Source organism: Castor canadensis, chromosome 8, assembly GCF_047511655.1.
Source record: "Castor canadensis chromosome 8, mCasCan1.hap1v2, whole genome shotgun sequence".
Lineage (NCBI taxonomy): Eukaryota > Metazoa > Chordata > Mammalia > Rodentia > Castoridae > Castor > Castor canadensis.
Window position 1 is genome coordinate 149,505,628 of NC_133393.1, and position 26,006 is coordinate 149,531,633.

A 26,006-nucleotide genomic window follows, 5' to 3' on the forward strand; every position below is an offset into this window, starting at 1 on the left:
GCCTCTGTGCTTATTAGGCAGGTGCTAGGCAGGTGCTCTTACTGCTTGAACCATTCCACCAGCCCCCCACTGTATTCATAAAGAGCCCTAATGAGAGCCTTAGGAACCCCATCTTAAAGAATACTGGAGGGCCGGGTACCAATGGCTCACACTTGTAACCTTAGCTATTTAGGAGGATTACTGTTTGGAGCCAGCCCAGGCAAATAGTTCAAGAGACTCTATCTCGAAAAACCCATCAAAAAAAGGGCTGTTGAGTGGCTCAAGGTGTAGTCCCTGAGTTCAAACCCCAGTATCACAAATAATAATAATAATAATAATAATAATCCTGGAGGAAGTACGCGCATAAAACTAGAGAAGCAAGCACGGATGGTGAAGGCACTTGGCATTCTTCCAATCTGCCCCTGCGAGGAAAAGTGGAGGAGCGCGCCTGCGCACACGTTCTGCAGGTGCCCCACCCTTCCTCCGCCCCAGAGGGGCGCTGTGCGCATGCTCCCCGGCGTCGCGGTCCTCCACGGCTCCTTCAGCCGCTCTAGCCACTCTCTTCACTGCTCCGCCGGAGGCGGGCGCGCCGCGGGGGTCCTCCAAGATGGCGGCGCAGAGGAGGAGCCTGCTGCAGAGTGTGAGGAAACCGACCCGCTCTCCGGGCTGGGGGTCGGGAGCCCGGGGGGTGCTGTCGGGTGCAGGAGCGGTTCTCCCTCGGTGGTGGAGGGTGACCGCCGCCGTCCCCTCGCTCCGGAGGCCGGGGGCGCGTGCAGCGCCGGGAGACCCGCGGCGGGTTCGGCCCCGCGAGGCTCTGCGCGTGCGCACTGCCTGCCCGACCGCCGGGGATCGAGGGCGCGGGGACCTGCTGGGTGGAAGCGTCCTCGAGCCGGAAGGGAACGTGGCGCCGCAGAGCCAGCCTGGGCGCCAGCCCGGATAATAATAGCAATAGCATCCGCTCGTGTAAAGCCCGCGGTGTCCTAGGCCTTGTGCAGATTGCTTCACGTTTGTAAATTTAATTTTCATAACAGCCCCAGGTGATGGGCACTAAAGTTATTCCTGTTTTACGTATGAGGAAACTGAAGCATAGAGAGGCTGTCATTTGCCCCCAGGCCACGCAGCTGGGAAGTGGCAGAGGCAGGATCAAAATTAGACAGTGTGGTTCCAGGAACCCCCTTATAACCTCTGGGCTGTACAAGTAATGATGTCCGTGGTTTTGGTCCTGGCGCCAACTCGCTGGCTCCGTTGGCCTCAGTTTCCTCTCCCTGAGGGGAGAGTGGGGAGTGGGACAACTAGCCCCAGTCGTGCTCCTCTCTCCAGCCCGGACCCCACTGGGTTTGATGCTGTCTTCCAGCTCCTGTGCCCTCCCGATGGACATGTGCATACGTTGGCACCGTGGTCTACTCTTTGGACCTGCCGGGGCAGAGTGTTGGTCCCCTGGCTCCTCCCCAGTCCTGGCACTCTGGGAGTTGCTTGTGGACTTCTCTGCCTTCAGAAGTAGAAAGTAGATTCCTTGAAGACCGAGGCTTGTGACCTCTTGTTTACCATTGTGTCCCCACACGGACCACCACTGTGTGCTGGGCACTTGTGTTCGTGAGATAGTAAGTGGTGTTTGTAGTCTAGACCACAGCTAGGATGAGGCTCTACAGAGATGAGCCCATGAAGGTCTTGAAGCATTGGAATTGGGAGGGTGAGGATGACCTTCACAACTGTATGCTAATGCATGCAGCATTAGGCCTGTGTAGACTCTGCAGCAGAGGTCTGGCCTGCTTTGTAAGGTCGGGGAGCAGAACCCTTGTTAAGTGTCTCCATTGTAGAGAACATCCAGGAACACTAGTTTGACTGTGGCATGAAGAGAAAGGGCAGCTGAAAGAAGTGGTAAATGATGCACTCTGCTTTGGCTTGCTAAGGAGAGAGTGGCCACCTGGGTCAGGCAGACCAAGGTGGTCGCCAGCTTCCCTTCCTCCTAGGTGTGATGGAGCCCAAGGGACTCCAGCTAGATAGGAAGTGAGCTTTACAAGCCCTAGAATGTGTTCTCTGAGTGATGGTGCACTCTTATTTATTTGTTTATTTAATTTTTTTTTTTTTTTTGGTAGTTACTGGGGTTTGAACTCAGGGCCTCATGCTTGCTAGGCAGGTGCTCTACCACTTGAGCCACACCTCCAGCCTCATGGTGGATTCTTTAAAAAAAAAGAAAGAAAAAGAAAAAGTATTAGCTTTAAACATATAGCATCTTGGTAGGCATTGGTTGCTCACAGGTATAACCCTAGTTACTGGTGAGGCTGAGATCAAACACTGCAAGGCCTGCCCGGGCAAATAGTTCATGAGGCCCCATCTCTAAAATAAGCAGAGCAAATGGACTGGACTGGAGGTGTGACTGAAGCAGTACAGAGCCTGCTTTGTGAGTACCTACCTGCTTTGCAAGTGTAAAGCCCCGAGTTCAAATCCTAGTCCCACCAAAAAATAATGATAATAAAAAAATTTTAAAAACCCCATAGCGTGTTGATGCAGGGAGGGGGCTGGCAGAGACGTCTATATAAGCTCCCTCCTGCCCTCAAGATGATTAGAACATCCCTACTCACAGGGCACCTGGGTGTCCAGTCCAGGTTGGGTGCAGGGTATTACCTGGCCTTTGTCCTGAGTCTGGTGAGAGCAGTTCAGATCCTGTGTTTGGCAGATGGCTGTGAAGGCTACTTGTCTGGCTGCTGTGCCTGGCAGTGCAAAGGTGATTGAGAGAGGTGCTTACCCTCACTGTGTTTGCAGCCCAGCTTAGGAGAAGGAGCATAAGCCACTAGCACAGTGTGCACAGCACTCTCAGGTCAGTGTGGGCCCTGGGCAGGAGCCCTGGGCAGGCAACAGAGAACTACAGAGGCTTTAAAGGATGTCGGGTTTGCCAGGCTGAGGGGAGGAGGGAGTTGTCCTTAAGTGTCTGTGCAGTCGGAGCTCTCTGCAGGTTGACTAGAATTGCTAGTACAGGTCTGTGTGTGGGCAGGACAGGCATAGAGCAGCCTCATGTGACCGAGGCAGTGGGGCTTGCAGAAAGGGGCTGGGATTGGCTGATATACTTACAAGGGATTTTAGGGCCAGTTAGCAGAGCACTTGCAGCACGTCATCCTGAGAAATTTCACCTTTCCTCCCCAGGCAGTGTGGTATCTTACAAAGTCTTTTGAAGAAAAGAGCTTTTGAAGAAAGCTTGATGTGTTTATAAAACCCCAGCCCTTCAGCCTTGTATGGGTTCCATGAGGGTTTGTGCAGGTCCCTAAACCAAAGAGGCTCCCAGGAGTAATGCTAGTGTTGAATGAACCGTTTGGCTGTCGTCTCAGTCAAACGAACTGCCACCTTCATTTCCACTTGAGCCAACAGCTGTTGAACCCTTCCAGTGTCATGGAGGCTGCTGACTAAGGCAGGCACCGTGCAGGTGAGGGGACATTGCCGTCTGTCATGTAGCTTTTATTCTAATAAGGGAGACAGGCAGTAAAAAACAGTGAACAAAAACATGACCTAATATCAACTAGAACCTCAGGTGGTGGTGTGAGGACTGCCCATGGAGGGGGACATTTTCCATGGGGTAGTAGGGAGTGATGTCTCAACATTGGTGAGGTAGAGTGGGGAAAAGTGAGGGGGTGGAGGATACAAAGGCCTGCCTTTTTTCAGCAGCCCCAAGGAGGCCAGTGTGGCTGGAGTTGAGTACTTTGGGGAGAGTGGCAGCATGGTCTCTTGGACTGGCTTAATGGGTGTGGGTATGGCCTTTGGGCTTTGCTTATGTGTGATACAAAGCTTCTGGATGTTTTCAGCAGGAGCCTGATGTGTTCTGAGTTATGACTGGAGAAAGATCTCTGTTGCAGTGGAGTGGTGAGAGTGGAAGCTTGGGACCTGTTAAATGGCTGTTACAGTCATCCGAGCTTGAGAAGACAGTGGCTTGGCTGGGGTGGTAGAGACATGGTGGAAATATCAGAGTCCAGCTGTGTTTGAGGCAGAGCAAGGACTCAGGCTGGGTTTGAACAACAGTGGTGCCATTTACATTGGGGCCCTGGAAGAAGAATGGCTTGGGGGCAGGGAGGACCAAGAGTTTGATTTTGTGGAAATTGTTACATAAATACAGAAAGGAAATCAGTCAGGGACAGTGGCGCTTGCTGAGTCGGAAGGATCACTTAAGCCAGGAATTTGAGGCCAACCTAGCGAGACCCTATCTCCAAAAGAAAGACAAGAAGTCAATTTTCTTAACATAGACATGTCCTGAGTAATTATGTTTATGAAATCACAGGTGCTAGCTATGTGTTGTTTTCTAATGTACATTAAAATAAATACATACTCATAAAATAAAGACATTCATTAAAAAAACGCATCACCTTGTAACCGTTCACCGGCCATCAACAGTGAGTGCTCCGCAGTCATTAGTAGCCCTTTAAGCACATATCAGGGACTTTGTGATGACAGGGTAGAGAACCTTTGATGGAAACCCTAGCCGTGTCAGGACCAGGAGTGTGTTGGCCTCAGAAGTGGGTCATTGAGCAGGGTAGAGACAGCAGGAGGCTTTTTGGAGCAAAGAAACTGCTGTCCCCCACCCTGAGCCATCTTCCCAGGGGCATTATTCTCCCTTTAGAGCTTCCTTTTTTGTCTCTGAGGCATTCGGTTGCTTTCACTACAAAAACACTCAGCCTTTTCATACCATAATTTGATATTCAAGCTGTAGCCTGAACTGGGAACCAGGCTTTGTCCACTTGTTCTGCCCAGGGCTTTGAGCTGAGTCTGTGCAGGGACGTTTATGAACGCTTTTGATGTGACACAGCCTCGTTTAAACATGATGAGCTCCTGCTTAAATACCTGGGCACAAGGCATTTGCAAAGACTGGGGCTCAAACACAGTTGGGTAGCCGTAGAAGTGTTTCATACTGAAGCAGGACTGCTGGAAACTCCCCTACAAAATCAAGTTGGATCAGGCCCTTTGGAGCAGCCTGCTTTCTTGCCATGTTTTCTGTTCAGTTTTGTACTGTGGAGGAGTTAGGGTCCCTGTGGTCGCTGGTATGTGTGCACGTGCGTGTGTACACGGTCTGTGCTCAGGGCTCTGAGTGTGAGACGCCCCCTTCTCAGCTTCTCCACAGCTTGCACCCCCTGAGCTCACGGGCCTGGCATTTGGGGACGTGGGAGAAAGTATGCATCAGTAAGTGTATGGGAGGAAGGGTGGGCGGTTTGTGTGACTAGCAAATACGTGACCTTTCCAAAAATTGTTCAGAAATGTGGAGGAAGGACCAGACTTGGCAGATGTGCTCAGACAGCGCCATGGACGCTTGGTGTGGGTGATCCTGACGAGATGGAGGTGGGAGAACACGCTCGAGGCTCGCCTGGCCGCAGCAGTGTGAGTGATGAGATCAGGAAGGACCAGGTACTCTGCTGCTGTCACACTGGTGGGACCTGCTGGAATCCCCAGGCCGATTGTTACTGACTGACTGGGTATGTGAGATGCTGTGGAGACCACATTAGGGCAGGGCTGGCCATTGATGGAGGCGTGTGAAACTGCCCCCATGCTGTCGGACCTAAGGCACTGTGCTAGAAGGACATCACTACTTTGTGTACTACAAGAAAAATTCCACACTGTTAACCAACTAGTAGTACATCATCTCTAGCACGAGAAAACATGGCAATACATCTTCAAGCCAGTGACCTCTGGGAGCTGATGAACGGCATGACAGTGGGTGGCTAGAAGCACATGAGCTTCAGGTCAGGAAGTGGGATGTCAGTGCCTGTGGTGCTGTCCCTGGGAGGAGGTTCCATAGAAGGGGCCCTAGGGCTTCAAGCAGCCCTTGCCTAGAGTCAATGCAGTGGCTTGAGGGGCAGCAAATAGAAGTGACCGTCACAGCTTGCGATGGTGCTCACTTTCCAGGTCCCCTTCAGACTGCTGGTCCTGTCAGGAAAAGACTTGGTTTGATCCCAGTGTGCTTAACACTTTTCTGATACTTGCTAATCTCTTTAAAGCACCCAACAGGGCTGCAGCTCCGAGTCTGTAGCAGGCAGTAGGTACAGCTAGGACTGAATAACCTTGTTTTGTTTGTTTTTATCTTCAAGATATAGCAGATGATACTGGCTTTCTGCTTACAATATTGGGAAAGTTTATATTCAAAATGAAATCACTTGACCAAAGTTGTGGCAACTTGAAGATGAAATAGGAAATGGATAATTTGTTGAAGATGATGTGTAGTCCCTGGTGCCACTGGATTTGGGGGCAGATAGAATAGAGAAAAATATTAAAAGGGAGGTCTTGCTTTCTGTATGTGCTTTTAAATATACTCTTTGGATAAACTTTTTTTTCTTTTTTTGGTGGGACTGGAACTTGAACTCAGGATTTTGCATTTGCAAGGCAAGCACTCTACTGCTGGAGCCACTCCACCAACCCTTTCTTTGTTTTATTAGCAAGTCAAGACGAACTGACTAGGAAGTTAACGTTTGAAGAGCCAACGTAAAATAAGTAGGACTTTTCCCAGCAGGGCCTCGGATGTGCATGAACAGTTGGTTTGTTTAAGTATGTGCTTCTCTCTCTGACGATACCTCTGGGGTCAGAAGCCTCCTCATTTGAAGCCAACAAAATGTTTCTGGCTTTTTAGAAGGGTAAACGTTTGGTGGAGGTGTTACTTCTCTTCTGTGTTTGGTGTGGACCCTTCCTGCCAGAAGTGGGTTAGCCTTTGCTCTGGGCACAGTTTTTAGAAGTCATTGGGAATGTGGTGTGGAAGGCTGTCTGTACAAGATAGACACTACATGGACTGTTGTCTGTCAAAGGGCAGGATTTGAAACTGCGTCCACAGTCTGGAAGGTGGAATACAATCGTTAAGATCTAATCCAAGCTGGGCGCTGGTGGCTCTCATCTGTAATCCTAGCTATTCAGGAGGCAGAAATCAGCAGGATCATGCTTCAAAGCCAGCCCAGGCAAATAGTTTGAAAGAACCTATCTTGAAAATAAATACCTAACACACAAAAAAAAGGGCTGGTGGAGTGGCTCAAGGTGTAGGCCCTGAGTTCAAACCCCAGTTCCGCAAAAAAAATAAAAGATCTAATCCAACCCAGAGCCAGACGCTGGTGGCTCATGCCTGTAATCCTAGCTACTCCAGAGGCAATTATCAGGAGGATTGTGGTTTGAAGAAAGACAACCCCAGGCAAATAGTTCACAAGACCCTATCTCGAAAAAACCTATCACATGTACAAAAAAAAGGGCTGGTGGACTGGCCCTGAGTTCAAACCTTAGTATGGCCAAAAAAGATCTAATCCGGCCCAAATAAACCTAGGTTTAGGGTTGTGGACTCTGACATACAGACCTCATAGGAAGAAGCTATGCTATTTTAGTTAGTAGCAGCAGAAGTTTTATTTAAGTGTATGAAGGCTATTGGTTTTCATGTCTTGATTTCTATTCTCCCACCGTATTTATATCTTTTTGGTTTTTTGAGACAGTCTTTTTATGTAGCACAGGCTGGCCTCAAACTAAATCCTCCTGCCTCAGCCTCCCAAGTGCTTTGATTATAGGCATGCATCACAATGCCTGTCTACCTGATTTCTTTTATTGTGTGGTTTGTTTTATCATTAATTCTTTAGGGTTTTGAGGTATCCTGTGCGAATAGAGAAAGCCTTACTTTTTTTCCCAATTCCTATGCTTCCATTCTTTTCTCTTGTCTAATTGCATAGGCTCACACCTCCACTTGAATGCCAAGTAATGGAGAGAGTGGGCAGCTTTGCTGTGTTCCTGACGGAAATGGGAGTGTTTCTTCTTAAATGTTTCCCACCGAGTGAGATGCTGGCATTGGCACTCATGGAAGTCTACATTCATAGCTTGCTAAGAAAGTATCACCGCTGCTGCTGGTGGCTCTGCCTGTAATCCTAGCTACTTGGGAGACAAATAGTTCACGAGACCCCATTTCCAAAATAACCAGAGCAAGATGGGCTGGAGGAATGGCTCAAGTGGGTAAAGTGTCTGCTTTGCAAGTGTGAAGCCCTGAGTTCAAACTCCAGTTCCACCCAAAAAAATAAAATAATTGGGTCAAGTACAGGCCTATAATCCTATCACTTGGGAGGTTGAAGAAGGAGGATTCAAGTTCCAGGCCAGCCTGGACTATATAGTGAGACCCTATCTCAAGAAAAAAAAAGGAAAGAAGGGGTCAATTTCTGATTTTTCAAGTATTTTTATAAAGATGAGCAAAGACACTGGAACATATACCCATTGACCGAAACACTGTTGGCTAGTTAATAAAATGATACGTTTCCAAAATATTACTACCTCAACATTATGAAAATCAGCCTTTAAAAAGTTAAAAAAACCCAAAAAACTAGATATAAATAATCACTGAAGGACAAGGTGCTTGCTCAATAGATGGTCACTGTCATGTGCACAAACTTTCTGACTTGGGAGACTTTCTTATTCCCACACCAGTCGAATGTGACTGCAGTGGTCAGTGCAGCATCTTCCCACCCCCATTGTAACATCCTAGGCCCCTGCTGGGAAAGACCCCTTCTAGAAGAGTTGTCTCTGAGCCAGCTTGGGGTGTCTTGCTTGCTAGGCAGGCACTCTACTACTTGAACACATGTCCAGCTCCTTTTGGTTTAGTTATTTTTCAGATAAGGTCACCCTCTTGCCTAGGGCCAATCTGAGACAGAAACCCTCCTACGTACGCTTCCTACATAACTGGGATTATAGGCTTGTACCACTATCTTCAGCTGGTTTGTTGAGATGGAGATCATGCTAAGTTTTTATCCAGGCTGGCCTCAAACTGTGATCCTCCCAATCTCTGCCTCCTCAGTAGGTAGTATTAAGGTGTCAGCCATTCTGCATTGGCCCTTTACTAGCCTTTTTAGTGTGTCTCTAAATTGAGTCAGTCTGTAAGTTGCTTGGGTAATATTTATTTTTTACCCAGAAAGTATGGATTTGTTAGAAAGATTCCAGGCCTGGAAGCCTATGTCTGCCCCTGGTGGGAGTTAGATAATGATAGAGGAAGTCCAGTGACAGGCTTTGCATCATGGGTGACACATTTGTGTTATTCATCTCCTGTTAGGGGACGAGTCCATCCGTCTTAATCTCGTCTTTGATAGACAGGACTGCAGGAAACATACTCTTTCTCTCCCACACTTGAAAGCTCTCGTGCCACCTTGGGGTGCTGACGGTGACTTCTTACCCGTCTTTTCAGGAGGAGGCCCTGGGGTAATCCCACTGGGAGCTGCTTTGTGTTTACTTCTGTTGTACTGGGGCTGGAGGCAGGCCCTAGAAAAGGAGTTTACTTGGGAAATTTGTTTGCCAGGTTGTCTGAACCCAATGTGAGCACCCTGGCAGTAAAGAGGTACTGACCAGATCTAAGATTGGTTCCTGAAAAATAACTAGCTTCCCGACAGTTCCTTCCTCGCTGTGGCCCAGAAGTCCCGGTACTGGCTTCCACCCAAGCCATGTGGGCCTTGTCTGAGAAGAGGGCTCATCACTTTCCCCAGCACTCACTGCAGGCGGCACCAGCTCATGCTTTCTTCCGCAGAGTGCCTTTTTTTCCACCTCAGGGCCTTTGCACATGCTGCTCTCTCTGCATGGGAGGGCCCTTCCCCAGTCTAGAAGGGCCAGTGCTCCATAGTCACTCAGGTCTGGCTCAGAAGTCTCCTCCCCAAAGAGGACTGCTCTTACAACCACCAACTAAGCCTTCCCCATCACTCACTGTCATATTCCTGACCAAAATTTCCTTGTTGACTTACTGTTTTACATGTTGAATCATCTTCCCCCTAGAAGGGAGGTCTGGAACAAGGAGCCTCTGTTATTTTCTACTTGTGTTGTGCTGCTTTGTTGTCCCTGGGACGTAGCATAATACCAGCCTGTTGTAAATGCTTAGCAGATGTTTGTTGAGTGAATGTGTGCCTTAACTGAACATACCATAATCACATAACATCATATGTGGTCCCAAGGATGTATGTTCCCATTCTTGTTTAGGGAGACATTCGTTTTGCTTTAAAATGAGGCAGGTCAGCTGAGCAAAGTGGCTCATGCCTTAACACTAGCTACTTGGGAGGTTGAGATCAATCCAGAGGATGTGGTTTGAGATTAGCCTAGGCAAAAAGTTAGTCAGACCCCATTTAAAAAAAAAAAAAAAAAAGTTGGGCACAATGGCATGCGTCTGTCACCCCAGCAATGTGGGATGTGCAAATAGGAGGATCAAGGTCCAGCCTGGCCTGGGCACAAATGTCAGAGCACGTCCGAAAAGTAAGTAAAGCAAAAGGGACTCTGGCTTCGGTGGTAGAGTGCCTGCCCAGCAAGCGTGAGGCGGTGAGCTCAGACCCCGGTACCACCGAAAAAGAGAGAGAAAGAAAGGAAAAAGATTAGGCTAGACCTAGAAAATGCTTTCTTTTCCAGTGCTGGAACTTGAACTCAGGGCCTACAACTTGAGCTAGGGCTACAGGTGTGAGCCACTGGCCGGCTAGAAACCGTTTTGCATTATGAGAAACAGTTGTCCTTTTGCTGTCACTTGACCTGAGTGTTAAGTGCCCAGTGTCATCAGAGCGGAGCAGAATGTCAGAAGAACATAAGAAGAAGGTTGGAGTTACATTTTCTGTTCTCAAAGGCTGCTGGCGGTATTAGTGGCTCTTCAAACCCCATGCTGAAACTGTGAAATAAATTAAAAATAAAGTCCTTTACAGAAGACTTAAGTAAGGGCAGAGACACGTACCGTGCTTATGGATTGAAAGAAGAAACAGCATGATCTATAGATTTAAATCCCAACAAGACTTTTTTTTTTTGCATAGGGTCTCGCTGTGTAGCCCACACTTGATGCAAACTCATGATCCTTCTGCCTCAGCCTCCTAAGTGCTGGGATGACAGCTGTGCGTCACCATGCGCAGCTCCCAACAAGACTTTTTTGTTGATACAGACAAACTGATTATATACGGAAAGGCAGAGGACTAGAATAGTCAAAACAGTTTAGGAAAAGAGTTGAGTGAGAGGAATTACATTACTGACTTTAGGACATACCATACAGCTCAAGAAATAAAATGTGTTGGTGGAGAGACAAACACATAGTTCAGTAAAACAGAACAGAACCAGTTAATTTTTTTTTTTTTTTTTTTGCGGTACTGGGGCTTGAACTCAGAGCCTTCACTGTGAGCCACTACACCAGCCCTTTTTTTGTGAGGGTATTTTTGAGATAGGGTCTTAAGAACTATTTGCATGGGCTGGCTTCAAACCGTGATCCTCCTGATCTCTGCCTCGTAAGTAGCTAGGATTACAGGTGTGAGCTGCTGGTGCCCAGCATTAGAGCCAGTTAATTTTTAACAAAGGTACAAGGACACATCAATGGACAAAGACTAATGTTTTCAGCAGATGGGGTTGGAACAATTGGACAGCTATACATAGGAAAAGTATTGACCTAGACCTCCTACCTTCAACAGAAATTCATTCCAGTGGATCCCAGATGTAAATAGGTAAAATGTAAAACTATAAAACTTTTAGAAGAAAATAGGTCTTTGTGACCTGGTGCTGGGCAAGGAGTTCTTAAACATGACTCCAAAAGTACAACCATGAAAGGAAACGATTGATAAGATGGACATCATCAAAGCTAAAAACCCAGCTGGGCACTGGTGGCTCATGCCTGTAATCCTAGCTCTTTGGGAAGCTGAGATTGGGAGGATCATGGTTCAAGGCCAGACTGGGCAAATAGTTCATGAGACCCTGTCTCCAAAATAACCAGAGCAAACTAACAACTCTGCTCTGTAGAAGACACTACTAAATGAGTGAAATGACAAGCTGCAGACTTGTCACATACCCAACAAATGGCTTTTATCCAAAATATATAAAGAGCTCTCAGAGCTTAATAGTTAAGAAAACAACCCAATTAAAAAGGGGGAATAAGATATACACACTTGCCCAGAGCTCTGTGGATGGCAAATCAGTGCACGAAAAGACACTCTGCATCATTGGGCACTAAGAAAGTGTAAACGAAAGCCGTGGAGTGGGGCTGGGTGTGCTTAGATGTCTAAGCAGGCAGGTGATACCAGATGGCGGTGAGCATGTGAGCTGCTCAGCTCTCGTGCGTCACTGGGGGCAATGCAGTGGTTCAGCCACAGGTCAGGATGTGGTCAGCAATCCCAGTCCTGGGTGTTTACCCTAGAGAAGTGAAAAGTTACGTTCATGCAAAAACCCGTATGTGAATGTTTACAGCAACTAATCCCTCGGTGGATGAATGGATGAGCAGACAGCTGCCTCTGCGCAGGGGAATAGGAGACCAGCTCTGCAACAAAGAGAAACAAACTGGATGCTCACAGGCCACCACCGGGTGGATCTCAAGGGCACACGCTGAGTGAGAGAATCCAGCCTCAAAAGATCGCGCGTGGCGTAATTCCACATGTGCCGTTCATGATAAACAGAAGCATAGAGATGGAGTATCAGGCTCAAGAGCGGGGCCTCCGGAGTGGTGTCAGGAGGGAATATTTGAGGTGGTGGGGCATTCTGCACCCTGAGCGTGGCTGTGGTCACACAGTTCTCTAGTGTATTAGCAGTCAAGACTGCGTACCATTTCCCTACATGTGAACTTAAAAATAAAACAGACCCCCACACCCTGCAGGAATTGCTCCAGGGAGCTAAGTACAGAACTAAAGCACTAAAATAGATAAATTCAGCATAAAAGCAATTAAAATGGAAAAATAGTTCATAAAAAGTGACTCCCTTCAGTACGTAAATAAACACAAGATGAAATTTGCCACAAGAGCTAGCACTGGGCTTTTTACCTCTCTGATTGCTGATGTGGTTTTCATATACCATTTTGAAAGACCATTACCAGTAACTTGTAAGAACTTGCACTCGGTGATCATGTTTGTTTAAATAAAGCTTTCAGTACAAGTTTTAATTGTTCTTGAAACAAACTTTTATTCTCCATATGATTGTAGTTTGCTGTCATTCAGCACTGTGGCCCCAAGAGTGTCCTTGTGAGCAAAGCCTGTGCTCAGGTGGGAGGTGGGCTCTCAGGGAGAGGCAGGGGCCTCACTTCAGAGTCAGCTCTGGAGCTTAGGAAAACACAGATGCTGGGGTGAAGCCTGAGGAGGTTCAGGAAATTCAGGGTTGGTATATTTGGGCCAGGGACTCGTGTGTGTGTGTGTGTGTGTCTCTTTGTGTATCTCTTTTGGGATGAACTGGGAGTCAGATGCAGGCAGGCAGGAGAGAAGGAACCAGGGTGCAGAGTGAGTATATAAGATGGTGTCTCCTTAGCCAGTGTCCAGAGGACAGGGAGACTTGCTGGACGAGAAAAAGGAGGGTGTCCACGTGGATGAACAAAGCATGTGTGCATAGGGCTGCGTCCACGTGGATGAACAAAGCATGTGTGCATAGGGCTGCGTCCATGTGCATGAACAAAGCATGTGTGCGTAGGGCTGCGTCCACGTGCATGAACAAAGCATGTGTGCGTAGGGCTGCGTCCAAGTGCATGAACAAAGCATGTGTGCGTAGGGCTGCGTCCACGTGCATGAACAAAGCATGTGTGCGTAGGGCTGCGTCCACGTGCATGAACAAAGCATGTGTGCGTAGGGCTGCGTCCACGTGCATGAACAAAGCATGTGTGCGTAGGGCTGCGTCCACGTGCATGAACAAAGCATGTGTGCGTAGGGCTGCGTCCACGTGCATGAACAAAGCATGTGTACATAGGGCTGCAAGCAATACATATTTGCCAAGAAGGACGCGGCGGGGAGATGGGTAACGACACCCTGGTGGAGGCCCTAGTGCTGGGGAGCGACTGAGACTGGCTCACAGGTGGAGTTTCTCCAGGCCAGGTCCTGGCCACTCTTCTGAGACTCACACGTGGCTAGTAGCTACTTACTTACAATGCAGATACCTGGGTTGCACCTCAGTCAGATGTTCTGGAGGTGAAGCCACAGTTGTCACCAGTGCCCAAAGGATTCCTTTGCTTCCTGCAGTCAGAACCACTATGGGAAGAGAACTTCCTGTGAGAGTTTGCTTCATCTATTGTTTGTTTGTGTTTCATAAAGCAGCTCCCTCCTGGAAACCATTCAGGAGCCTCGCATTTGGGGGTTTCCTGGGGAACCAGTTTGTGGATTGGTCATAAAAGCAGGAAACCCTTCTGTGATGTCTTTTCCTGAGACCATCGCTATTCTTTAGAAAGAGTGGAGACCTTTGGGGCTCCAGGCCTGCTTCGTTTTATTGGAGAAACAGATGGGGTGGGTCTGCCTCTGGGAAGAAAATGGCTCTTCACAGTTTCCTTGTGTCCTTCCCAGGAGCAGCAGCCAAGCTGGACGGACGACCTGCCACTCTGCCACCTCTCTGGGGTCGGCTCAGCTTCCAATCGCAGCTATTCTGCTGATGGCAAAGGCACTGAGAGCCACCCTCCAGAGGACAACTGGCTTAAGTTCAGGTGTGCATGCTGGCGTTGCTATCCTGGGTGGAGCATGTTAGTTTGTAAGCAAGAAAAGGCACCACCTTGTCACTGTTGTGTGGGGCTTACCATACATGTGACCCATGGGAAGTGGCCTCTGCTGTGGCCCCTTCCACATCTAATTCAGCCAAGGGCCTGCAACAGGGTGGAGTGGGGGAAGGACACCCAGATGGGTACCCGAAGCCCTTCTTCCTGTCTGTAGTCTCCCCCCAGTCCCTTTCCCTCTTCCCCGCTTATCCTCCAGCACTGGTCTCAGGCTTCCTTATGCCCTCCCTCTGCCAGAAGCGAGAATAATTGCTTCCTGTATGGGGTCTTCAATGGCTATGATGGCAACCGGGTAACCAACTTTGTGGCTCAACGGCTGTCTGCAGAGCTCCTTCTGGGCCAGCTCAACACTGAGCACACTGAGGCAGACGTGCGGCGTGTGCTGTTGCAGGTAGGGGCTCCGGGTAGCTGCTGTGACCCAGATGACTCGTGTCCACCTCTACCCTCCAGAACTTGGGCCTATGAATATGACAAGACTTGGTCTAAAGACTGCCAGGTTCCTTGCCCCCTGCCAAGGATCAGGTCTGGGAGCTGCTCCTGGCACCAGGGGCTCCTCTGTCTCTAGGAGCCTATAGCCAAGCAGGACTGGCTCTGGAGGAGTTAGTGTTGGAGAAGAAGTAGTGGAGTCTGAATGGAGACCAGGTTCTTCAGAGTAGCCCTGTCCTCTGGATGTGGTCATTGCTCAGCGTCTAGCTGCTGAGAGCATCTGGGAAGGACCTCATCTCCCCACCTCCTATGCTGTGCCCTCACTGGTCAGCAGTCTGGCTATTTATTGTTGTGTTGGGATTTTTCTCCTGCATTTCCTTTTCCAAGCACATCTGGAGGCACTTTGTTTTCAATGAGAATGGTTTTGTGATCCTTGAGAAAGCAGCCCCAGCTTTTTCTTGTCCTCTTCAGCCTCAGTGTTCCTGTGCTAGAGACTCTCAGAAGAGCCCACATCCCAGGGATGGGGCCAGTGTCTCTGGCATGTAGAGGCCAGTAGGCCAGACTGAAACCTCCAGGAAGAGCCGCAGTGCTCCTGCAGGCTGCGGGTGATTACTTCACTGCAGATGAGGAGCCTGAAGGGGCAGAGCTGCTCTGACTCCAAGCCCGAACGAACTCTTGCTCCAGCTTCCTGGCTCTCTCCAGAGTGCCTCATGAGCAGCGCATGTACTGAAGATCTCTGTCAGACCGATCTGTAGGAATCTCAGGTGCTCTCTCTAGGGGCATTTTAGCATGATGTGACAAAGGCATTTGAGCCAGCCTTTGCCCTATCTTCTGTCCCTCCAGGCCTTCGATGTGGTGGAGAGGAGCTTCCTGGAGTCTATTGATGACGCTTTGGCAGAGAAGGCAAGCCTCCAGTCCCAGCTGCCGGAGGTAATCTCCTTGCCTGCCCTGGAAGAAGACATCAAAGCCTGGCTCTGCTGGGAGCCAGAGTCACTTGCCGTGTCACTTGCCACCCTGGACGCAGCAGTGCCAAGGGAACAGGAGTCATGGGAACCATTCCTGATAGGAAGGTGGGGTGGTGATGGATTCTTGAGTGGGCCTCTTGGCCCACTGTGGACAGCTTTTCTCTAAGGCTCAGCTTTGGGGTCAGCGATGGATGGGAGGACTGACCTTTCCAGGTCCAATGGCCTGATTCAAGCCATAGCATCATCACCTACCAGCACCTTCCATCGCTCCTAAGTTAGGGCTTTGGCTGCTTTTCTGGCCGTCCTGGTCATGCCACAGGCCTCTGTACCCTAGGCCCTTACGTCCTTGCTCCCGAGGGAGAGGGAGGATTGGTAGGATGGACCCTGAGGACCTGCCTGCCCTGACTCCACTGATGATGGTTGCAGGGCGTCCCCCAGCACCAGCTACCTCCGCAGTATCAGAAGATCCTGGAGAGACTCAAGGTGCTGGAGAGGGAGATTTCAGGAGGGGCCATGGCCGTCGTGGCTGTCCTTCTGAACAACAAGCTCTATGTCGCTAATGTTGGTGAGCCACCTGAAGTTCTGGACCGGGGAGGGAAGGTCAGCCTTGGGGTCGGAGTGCTCTCTGGCAGTCTGCTTTCCAGACACATAGACGCCTTAGACCCAGAACGTACTGTGGTTATTGGGCGTGTGTCCTCCCCATTCCACAGTTGTGTCAGTCCCAGCTGGAAGGAGAACGGACCAGACAGGGCCAGGCATCTTGGCTTTTGGCTTCACTCTGCCCTAACTGGCCTGTGGCCTTGGGTGCGTCCCATCCCCTCTCTTAAGTGGCCTTGTGGCTGCTTCTTTCAAAAGAGGTTACCTGGCTCAGGGCACCCACTTGGCATCCCATCAAACAGCAGTGAACTGCCAACTGGACATTTGGATTTGTTGACAAAGGAGAGGCCATCCTGGAACAACAAAAGACCATGTAGTATACAAGCTACTGAAGGGACTCTGCAGAAACCTCCTGATGGTGTCCATCCCTCTGCCTCCTTTCCTTACGATTTAGATAGAGAACGATTTGCAGAATAGAAAACAATAGATGAGTAATTAGTGGACCGCCATGTCCCATCCAACCCTGGTTACCAACTTGTGGCCAGTTGTGTTTCATTTATAGCCCTTTGTCCCCAAATTACTTTGAAGCAAACCACAGACATGGTATGATACCTGTAAAGATTTCAGTATGGATCTCTTGAGAAAAGATCTCTTAAAACTCTTAATCTTGTGATCGCACTGTAAACATGGACCCTGATTCTTTAATGTCATCAGTCTGAACCCCTTCAGGCCGTTCCTGCCATGTGTGTGATATGCCTGCATTCCCTGCTTTCCCTCACATGGGTCTCACTCCTCCCTCTGTGTTGTCTGCTCACCTGCTCACATTATGCTACAGGTACCAACCGGGCACTACTGTGCAAGTCTACGGTGGATGGGCTACAGGTGACGCAGCTGAATGTGGACCACACCACAGAGAATGAGGATGAGCTTTTTCGCCTTTCACAACTGGGTGAGCAGGGGGTGCAGGCCAAGGGTCAGTGAGGCTATCTTGGGCATCCCCTGCGTCCTCCTAGGTTAACCAGGGGGAGAAGAGGAAGCTTGCCTGAGGTGCCATAGTACGTGGGGGGAGGGGCCTGAGGGGGGTGTTCTGATGAAGATGGAGCCTGAGGACACTGGGGGACGCTGTAGGTATTCTGATGATATTTTTTCCTATTGGTGTGTCCTCACTCCTTCTTTGCATGGGTATGTCTCCATCCCCTTATTTTTGTTCCTCATGAACAAGGAATGGGACCATTGCATTCTTTTTCCTGTGGTAGGTTTGGACGCGGGAAAGATCAAGCAGGTGGGGATCATCTGTGGGCAGGAGAGCACCAGGCGCATCGGGGATTACAAAGTCAAATATGGCTACACTGACATTGACCTGCTTAGGTAGGTGGTCAAACCAGCAGCCCCATTATGCTTAAGACCAGAGGGCTGGGGTAGAAGCAGCTTTCAGGCTCCAGTGGTAGGGGTGCAGTTGAAGTAGTTCAGAGTCCAAGGAAACACTTTTCACCTCCTGGAGGGGCAAGTGTGAGGCAGAGCCTGGGTCACTGGGCCAGGAGTGGGGTTCTTTGGACCTAGGCTGACAAGGGGTTGAGGAGAGGAACTGGGCCAAAGCCAGGGCAGCAAGAGTGCCATGGGGCCTGGCAGAAGAAGCCAACATGGATAGGGACAGACAGATGTGGCTGGGGCCAATGTAGAGGTATAAGGAGAATTGACTGTCTCTCGCTAAGAGCCTTCCCTCCTTGGTGTCACCTAAGTGCTCATGGCAATAATAGTAATGGTGAGCCTTTGTTGTGCATAGCTCTTTACACATGGCCTTCTGTTCACTACTCAGACCCTCTAGGTGGGTACTGTCTTTACCTCTCAGGCATTTTCATAAGAGGAAACGGAAGCATGGAAACATCAGCTAACCTGCCTGGTTGTGGGGCTAGTGGTGGACTGAAGCAGGACCTGACCCCAGCAGCCTGCAATTGCAGTGTGTGTCCTAAACATCAGTGAGAGATACTGTCTGGGAACTACGTGTGTGCACTTACTTACGTGTGTGCTAGCCACAGCATCTGTGCCAGCCACAGCATCTGTGCCACAAGCAGGGCTGTGGGAATCTGGCCAAAGGTTTTGTCAGCAGAGGCCAGCCTCGTGGCTTGGTTAAACTCTTTGCCCTCCCACAGGATTTAGGTGATGGAGTTTGGGACCTGTGTCCCTCATTTGTGGGGTTCTGTTTGCTTTGTTGGAAAAGGCCTATAATAAGTGCAATGAAAATAAATCTTCCTCCTACCCAAGCCAAGGCCTCCCACCCAGAGGCTGACAGCTTCTTGTGTTATGTCTGTGCACACATGTGTCTCAGTCTGCCCTGTGCAGAATATGTGTGTGTTTTGTGGGTTGTGAGGAGTGGGCAACCCTTTAAAGCATCCATAAGCGCTCTGTGCCCTCCCAGTGCTCCATCTCTCATGCTTTCTTTCTTAACCATTTTATTGTGGTCTGATTGACCCACAAGAGCTCTGCATACCTAATGTGTGCAGCTCAGTGAGGTCAGAGCTAAGTTCATGGGCCCCACTGTTTACATGAGAGATGCCCAGCCCTCCATGCCTGCACACCTGCACTTGAGCTGAGGTCATGCTTTGTAACAGCTGCTAGGATTGCAGCGCCAGGCTGTGTCAGCACTCACCCAAGTAGCCTCAACTGACCAATGCTTGGGATGTTTCCAGGCTTGACTCTTCTGAGATTTTGCCAGGATTGTCCTCATGAACATACATGTGTGCTGGAGTTTTCTGACGTTTAATGATTGAAGCCCACTAGCAAATGGTCCCTGGGCAGAGAAGAGTATTTGGGGCCTTAGTTGGTATAGACACCTGTTTTGGCAGAGCCCAAGTGACATAAAGACAGGTGGGCTTTTAAAATATAGCCTTCTGCTGGCAGAGAGGCTCAAGTGGTAGAGCACCTGCATAGCAAGCAGCAGTCCCTGAGTCCAACCCCCAGTACTGCCAAAAAAGAAAAAATATTCCTCCACCAAATAGTTAGACCATTACTTTGAGGCTGGAGGTGTGGCTCAAGTGGTAGAACACTTGCTCTAGGAACAAGGTCCTGAGTTCAAAGCCTAGTACCAATCAGAAAAAAAAATTTTTTTAAAAGATAGCCTTCCCTCTTGCTCTTCTACCCCCACAAGCCACAGCCCAGGCTCTGTGGACAGGAGTTGCAGAACAAGGCCAGAATCCAGCATTTGACTGTTGCCATCCTGACATAGCCCTCCAGCTTTTCTGGCCCTTTGAGCTTTGTTTTAGTAGCTGCCCTCAGAAGACAGGTCTGCTCTGATTTTCTCTTTTCCTGTTTCTTTTCCACTTATTGAGTCATGTGTTTTATTTTACATTCTGGGTGTGGATTCTTCCCTCAGCAGAAGCGTCGTCTACCTGGGGACCTTTCCACGCAAAGCCCCCCTCCACTCTCTCCCATAGTGCTGCCAGGTCCAAACCGATCATCGCAGAACCGGAGATCCACGGTGCACAGCCTCTGGACGGGGTGACTGGCTTCCTGGTGCTGATGTCTGAGGGGCTATACAAGGCCCTGGAGGCAGCCCATGGGCCTGGCCAGGCCAACCAGGTGAGCTGGGCTAGGCAGAGGAGGCGGCTGCAGAGCATGGCAGGCCGGCCCATAAACATGCTTCCCTGGGAACCTGGAGCTCTTATTCTTAGATGTTTTCATCAGATGTCTTTTCGGGATTCATAGCTGGGAAAGATAAAGCCCAGAGCTCTAAAAACTCCTCCTGCCTAAAGCTATGCAGCAGTGTTGATGCCTGGACTCGCATGAGGCCTGAAGAAAGAGGGTAAGGTAGAGAGAATTTCCACCTGTATCACATTGCTCTGGGGTCCAGGGGAGAGCCCAGAAAGAGCTGTGGCCTGCTACAAAGAGCACTGCCAAGGGTCTGTCTCTGCCAGGGCCTCAGGGCTTCACTGCCCTCTGTAAGTGGCAGGTGTTCTTCATCTTTGTAGTGAGAATGGTAACACACCTTGCGGGAGACTGCTGAGGTCAAGTGTGGAAAACGCAGGTCTTCATGCATTGGGGAACCAGTTATTTCTCCTACCCCTTGGAGCACACATGCCGAAAGTGTGACTTCCAGGCTGGACTTGAACTCAAACACCCTTCCCTCTGTCTCCCAAATGCTGGAAGTACTGTGTGTACCACCGCACCTTTTTAACCAAAGCCTATGTGGAGAAGCCTTAAGTGCCTAGCTATTTCTGCCCATTTCATGGGGCTTAGTTAGGGTTGAGGGGCCTGCCTGAGGTGACACAGCAAGTTAGGGATGGAGCTGAACCCCCAGCATCAGTCCCTGCCCTCTTTTCTTCAAGAGGCTGAGGCTAGCCCTCAGATAAAGGACTTTGTCTTTGTGCTTTTGGTCTTTTAGTCAGTGTGATTTTCTTTTTATTCTTTCATTTTTTTGGTCTGTGCAGTTATCCAGTGGCATCCCTAGGTTCTAGAATAAAATGGACAGGGACTTCTCTGAAGGCAGGGACACTCTTCATTCTGTATCCCCAATTCCTGACAAAATGCCTGATGTAGGTTTGTTACAGGAAAGAACAGTAATGACTATTTATACACACTTGTTAGTAGTCTACGGAGTGCTGTCAGGTCCATTGAGTCACGTAATCTTCGTACTCACCCAGTGAGGTGGGTTCTATCCGTTTACAGGTGTAGAAACCAACAACCAGAGAGATCCCCGGTCACAGACCTTTCCTATTGAGATAGCTCCAGAAGGATTATCCTGTAGCTTGAAAAGCTCAGATTGCAAGTGTGGCTGGCAGGGACTTCCTTCACCTGCTGGGCCAGTCACCCCTAAATCTGTGGAACAGGGCTCTGAGGTTATGGGCCTTCTCGCCAGGTTCTTGCTCCCTGCCCCTAGGAGATCGCCGCAATGATCGACACCGAATTCGCCAAGCAGACCTCTCTCGATGCGGTGGCCCAGGCTGTAGTGGACAGGGTGAAGCGCGTCCACAGTGACACTTTTGCCAGTGGGGGGGAGCGTGCCAGGTTTTGCCCACGGCATGAGGACATGACCCTGCTGGTGAGGAACTTCGGCTACCCGCTGGGAGAGATGAGCCAGTCCACAGCAGCCCCAGGTATGTGCACTGTGCAGTGCATTGGTGGTCTCACTGCTTGGGATGCAGATGAAGCGGTGGTCTGGCTTTGAGTGGCTCTGACCAGGAACTCTGCCCTTGGGATTCTCTGAGGTTTAGTTTTAGTCCTGTTGTCTGTAAAATGAGTGTGGTACCACCTGCCCTGGCCACCTCCCAAAGATCTGGTACACAAACACTTGTGCAGAGTCACAAGTCACATGCCAAAGACAGTGGCTGCCACCAGCCATGGCTGACGGCCAACTCCACCAGGCCAAGCACATGGCCTGAAGGGTGGCCATTACAACCCTAGACACAGGAGGAGGAAAGAGGCTCTGATGGAAGGGACCAGTTTTCGATGAGGCACAGGGCAGATTGTTGGGCCCCAGTGCCAGGCTCTGTCCCAGCCATGTTGGCCCAGGAAGATTCTTTACTTTCTTCCTTTTTAATTCTTGAATTGAGTTTCTCGGGAGCAGGGGGCATTGTTTTCTTTGCTGTTCCCGCCCAGTGCGGCTGATCCTTACACCTTCTGTCCCTGAGCACTCTGTTTTTTCTCTTTTTGAATAAGCAAACCTTGGAACTTGAGCCTTGCAAATGGGTTTGTTCTAAGACACCAGGGTTGTTGGAGTTTCTCTGGCTTGTTGTTATTGCAGTCATATTTTTATTGGGTCAGCCTCAATGCAGAGCTGGCGTCTCTGGATTTAGGTATCCTGGGTAGCTGGGAAGTAACCCTTTCATTGAGGCAACTAAGCAATTGATTCTGTTCCTGCTTTAAGGACCAGTGGACTTCTCTGCTGAGAGGGTCCCTCCTGGCCAGGAAATATCCTGGTCTCTGCCAAGGGACACTCCTCTTGAACTGCCCTAAGGGTCCAGGGCCCTGAGGGAGCTTGGGGATCCTCCCAGCCCTCAGATAGCCTCTGTTGGTTCAGAGCAGCCCTGCCTCTCCCCGTCCCATTTCCTCCCTTCCAGCCAATCCTCATACCCACTGCTTCTTCCCACAGCTTCAGGGGGTCGTGTGTACCCTGTGTCTGTACCCTACTCCAGTGCCCAGAGCACCAGCAAGACCAGTGTTACCCTGTCTCTCGTCATGCCTTCCCAGGGCCAGATGGTCAACGGTGCCCACAGTGCTTCCACTCTGGATGAAGCCACTCCCACCCTTACCAAGTAAGCCTCATGCTATGGGGCCAGTGTTGGCACGCAGACAGAAATGGCTATGGGCCACACTGTGGCTCAGGGCGCTGGGCCAGAGGCCCTAGGTTCATAGACCTCCCGTTCCCTCACCTCCACCCCTGAGGGAGGCAGGAAGGGGTAGCATAGTCGGTTCCATCAGGTTGCTGAAGCTGGACCTGGGTGGGTGGAGGGTAGGGCTGGATGGGTGAAGAGGGTTGAGAGGGCGGGCAGTGCCAGCTCACCATCTGCTGTCTCGTGGGCTAGCATCCTCACTTTTGTTCAGTGGACATGTTCTTTTGACCTAAGGTAGCCCTCTCCATGGCATCTGAGCCTGGGGGACACTGCCCACCTGCTGCTGCTGCTCTCCCACTGCATTGTCAACGTCTGGTTTCAGCTTTGAAAGGAGCTGTCTAGTTTGAGGGGAGAGGTGATGTGGGGTGGGGGCAGCCCCTCAGCACAGACCTGCCTAACAGTCTGGTATTCACTGCCCCTCACTTCTGTGGGATGCACTTGCCCCTCCAGGGGAATCTTGTTTCCACATTCCAACCCTGCAGGAATAATAGATGCCACACCCAGCCCATCTAGGATGGAGCAAGCAGGATGTGGCCAATTAGAAGAGCTGGAAGGAGGGCGTGTCCCTGTTTGCCTCTGCCTGCCTGGGGCTTTTCTTCTGCCGTGTGTCCCTGCTGTTCCTGCTATGGCCACCACTGTGGGGAAGGGTCTGCCAGGCCACGAGTGTCTCTAGCACAGTCCTTGGGCACAGTCATGGTGGCCCTTCCTTCTCCTCTACTGCTGCCCTAGGAAGCCACCAGCTGTATCCACAAAACGACAGGATCACGGTGATCCTAAGACAGGATATTCAGCATCCTTCTCTGCCTGACTTGCTGGGCCTCTCAGGCATCTTCCTTCCCCTAGCTCTGAGCTATAGTTGAATTCCACTTGGGCCAACCCCAAGCTGGCACGGGATTTGCTAGGAGCTGGCAGGGCAGTGGACTAACAGGGACCTTTCCCCACCTGGACAGTAGAACATAGGAGTCCTTAAAGAGGAGTCTTTAAGAGGAGTCCTTGCCTGTGGTCACTGGGGATGGGACCAGGGCTTTTCCTTGCCAGTGGAATGTTCTGTGTCTTCCTTGCCTTGCTCCACAGTAGTACTAACCACAAATGGCTGTTGAGCACTTAACCTGAACATTCTGTTTAGCTTTTGTCAACTTAAATAGCCACATAGTCAGTGCTTAAGAAATACATGTGAGGTCCAAGCATGTCCTGTAATCCTAGTACTCAGGAGGCTGAGGCAGACTGGACTATACAGCAAGACCCTGTCTCAAAACAGAACATAGGGGGAGAAAAACATTACAATTGACATTTTAACTGTCCCTAAGAACATCTGGCCCAACTAGCTTTATGGTCATCTTTGCCAGAGAGGCCTGTGGCCCAAGGGCCTGCTGGAGTCAGGCCTACCTCAGCTGCCCTTGGCTGACTTCCTCCCCTTCTTCCACAGCCAGAGTCCAACCCTGACCCTGCAGTCTACCAACACACACACACAGAGCAGCAGCTCCAGCTCTGACGGGGGTCTCTTCCGCTCCCGGCCAGCCCACTCACTCCCACCAGGTGAAGATGGCCGTGTGGAGCCCTACGTGGACTTTGCTGAGTTCTACCGCCTCTGGAGTGTGGACCATGGCGAGCAGAGCGTGATGACGGCGCCATAGCTTGGCAAGAAGTGCATCCTAAGCAGGACCTTGTGTGGGGACAGGGACCCAGCAATGGAACAGGGTAGAGTTAGCCTTTCCTAACCTTGCCTGTGTCATGGGGCCATTTGACACCCTATTCTTGGCCTGCACCAGGCTCTGCCCCACAATGCCTGGGGCTGTAGAGCTCTGTAGTGCAGATCACACCACTTGTCCATTCCTCACCACCACACCAGGGCTAGGAGCCAGGCCCCACAGGCAGCCTCAGCTAGGACCACAGTTGTTTCTTAGAAAAAGAGCCCAAGTGTGGATGCTGTGGCTGGCCTCCAGGCCACCAAGGGTTTCTTCCCCACTGTACAACAGTGAGAGGAGGCCGTCCTGTGGACCCCAAGTACCACAGATGCAACAGACACTACGCCCTCAGGGGCGCCCTCTCCCATCACAGTCTCCTAGAATAGCTATGACCACTGCTAATGCCTCACCTCTGGGCAGTGGCCCCAGGGTCTAAGGCTCTAGCCTCTCAGCCAACTCCTAGGTCCACAGTGGAACCGCTCATGATGCATCTTCTTGGCCCTAGCTGTCAGTGGTAATATTTGTGAGGGCTAGGGTTGTCCACAGGGGAGCAGGTCACATGGAAAGATAACTGGCCGCAGCAGCACTAGTCCTGGAGCTGCCAAAGCAGAGCAGGCTGGTGGCTGGGCTTCCTAGGGGCGCAGGAGGTGAGGCTGGCCCTCTGAGCTGTGTTGGTGGCGGGAAAGATAAGGCTAGGCCTACTGAGCAGCTGGAGTGGTTGATTTTGTCAGACCCAGTTTGGAGTTTGGGAATCTCAACGTCCAGGTGAGCCCATAATTCCTGCCCTGCCTCCTCCCTGCTGGTGCTGGGGAGACCATGATGGGAGGCTGAGATGGTGGCCTTTACACTGAGGATGAGTCTGGACTGCTTTGCATGACAGCCATGGGTGGTGCTTCAGGCTGGGGGCTCAGTTCAAAGAGTGGAAAATGCTTCCAAGAGGCAAGAGGTTCTCTGAGCCCCCACTGTCCAGAAAGGCAAGACTTGGGGATGTGTGCAATGTTTACAAACAGAGGAAAGGATCAGCTGGCCAAGACATCCTACACACGTTCTCTGCCACCAGAGAACGCCCCCGATGGCGCTTCTTATTCAGAGGAGGCAGCAGGCGGCTCTTCACCTGAGTTGCGCCATCAGTGATGAGCCTGAGGCCTTTTTGTTAGTGTGGCCCACAGGGCGCTGCCACCTCTCCCAGCCTCTGTGTCCCAGTGTTCCAGCCACAGCTTGCTGGGGACCAGCTGCTGGGGGACAGTACCCAGTGTGCTTGCTGTCTGCAAAGTCAAAGGCCAGTTCCAAAGTCCATGCTCTCGCTGCAGTCCAGGAATCCATTTTCCTGCAGCAGAGCCAGCAGTGTACTACCAGGGAGAGCCTGGGTTTCTGGGGAAGTGAAGTCTCAGCAGAAGAAGAAGGTCATCCTGGTGGCTAGCCCAGCCACCCTCCACTGGAAAGTCATCTCTCTGTGGATCGGCAGATTTTTGCTCACTCACAAAGACTTGGGGATAAAGAGGACTCTCCCAGGAATGTCTGGAGCTGTTTGGTCTGTAGAAAAAAAATTGTGTTCTTTATGCTATAAAGTAATACATAGCGGTGTGCTATGTCTTCATGCTAA

At 50.4% G+C, this 26,006-nt stretch overlaps 1 protein-coding gene across 3 annotated transcripts; it reads left to right on the forward strand.

Moving 5' to 3' along the window:
* Positions 1 to 474: 474 nt before the first annotated feature.
* Tab1 (TGF-beta activated kinase 1 (MAP3K7) binding protein 1) lies at positions 475 to 26,006 on the forward strand. Of its 3 annotated transcripts, none has more exons than XM_020173996.2 (11): positions 475 to 619; positions 14,202 to 14,338; positions 14,642 to 14,795; positions 15,674 to 15,760; positions 16,222 to 16,360; positions 17,228 to 17,341; positions 17,649 to 17,760; positions 19,824 to 19,968; positions 21,266 to 21,482; positions 22,478 to 22,640; positions 24,145 to 26,006. In XM_020173996.2, the coding sequence occupies exons 1-11, from the start codon at positions 587 to 589 to the stop codon at positions 24,350 to 24,352; spliced, it is 1,509 nt and encodes a 502-aa protein (XP_020029585.2). In that variant the 5' UTR covers positions 475 to 586; the 3' UTR covers positions 24,353 to 26,006. The 3 variants fall into 3 exon arrangements, with proteins under 3 accessions (XP_020029585.2, XP_073940619.1, XP_073940620.1); XM_074084518.1 differs by having other exon boundaries at positions 21,269 to 21,482; XM_074084519.1 differs by having other exon boundaries at positions 24,149 to 24,309.

Bases quoted from the DNA above. Each gene is read 5' to 3' on its own strand.
- Tab1 (XM_020173996.2), top strand. From the start codon at position 587: ATGGCGGCGCAGAGGAGGAGCCTGCTGCAGAGT. The intron at 16,361-17,227 runs GTGAGCCACCTG...ATTATGCTACAG, and splicing joins GCTCTATGTCGCTAATGTTG to GTACCAACCGGGCACTACTG. The intron at 19,969-21,265 runs GTGAGCTGGGCT...CCCTGCCCCTAG, and splicing joins GGCCTGGCCAGGCCAACCAG to GAGATCGCCGCAATGATCGA.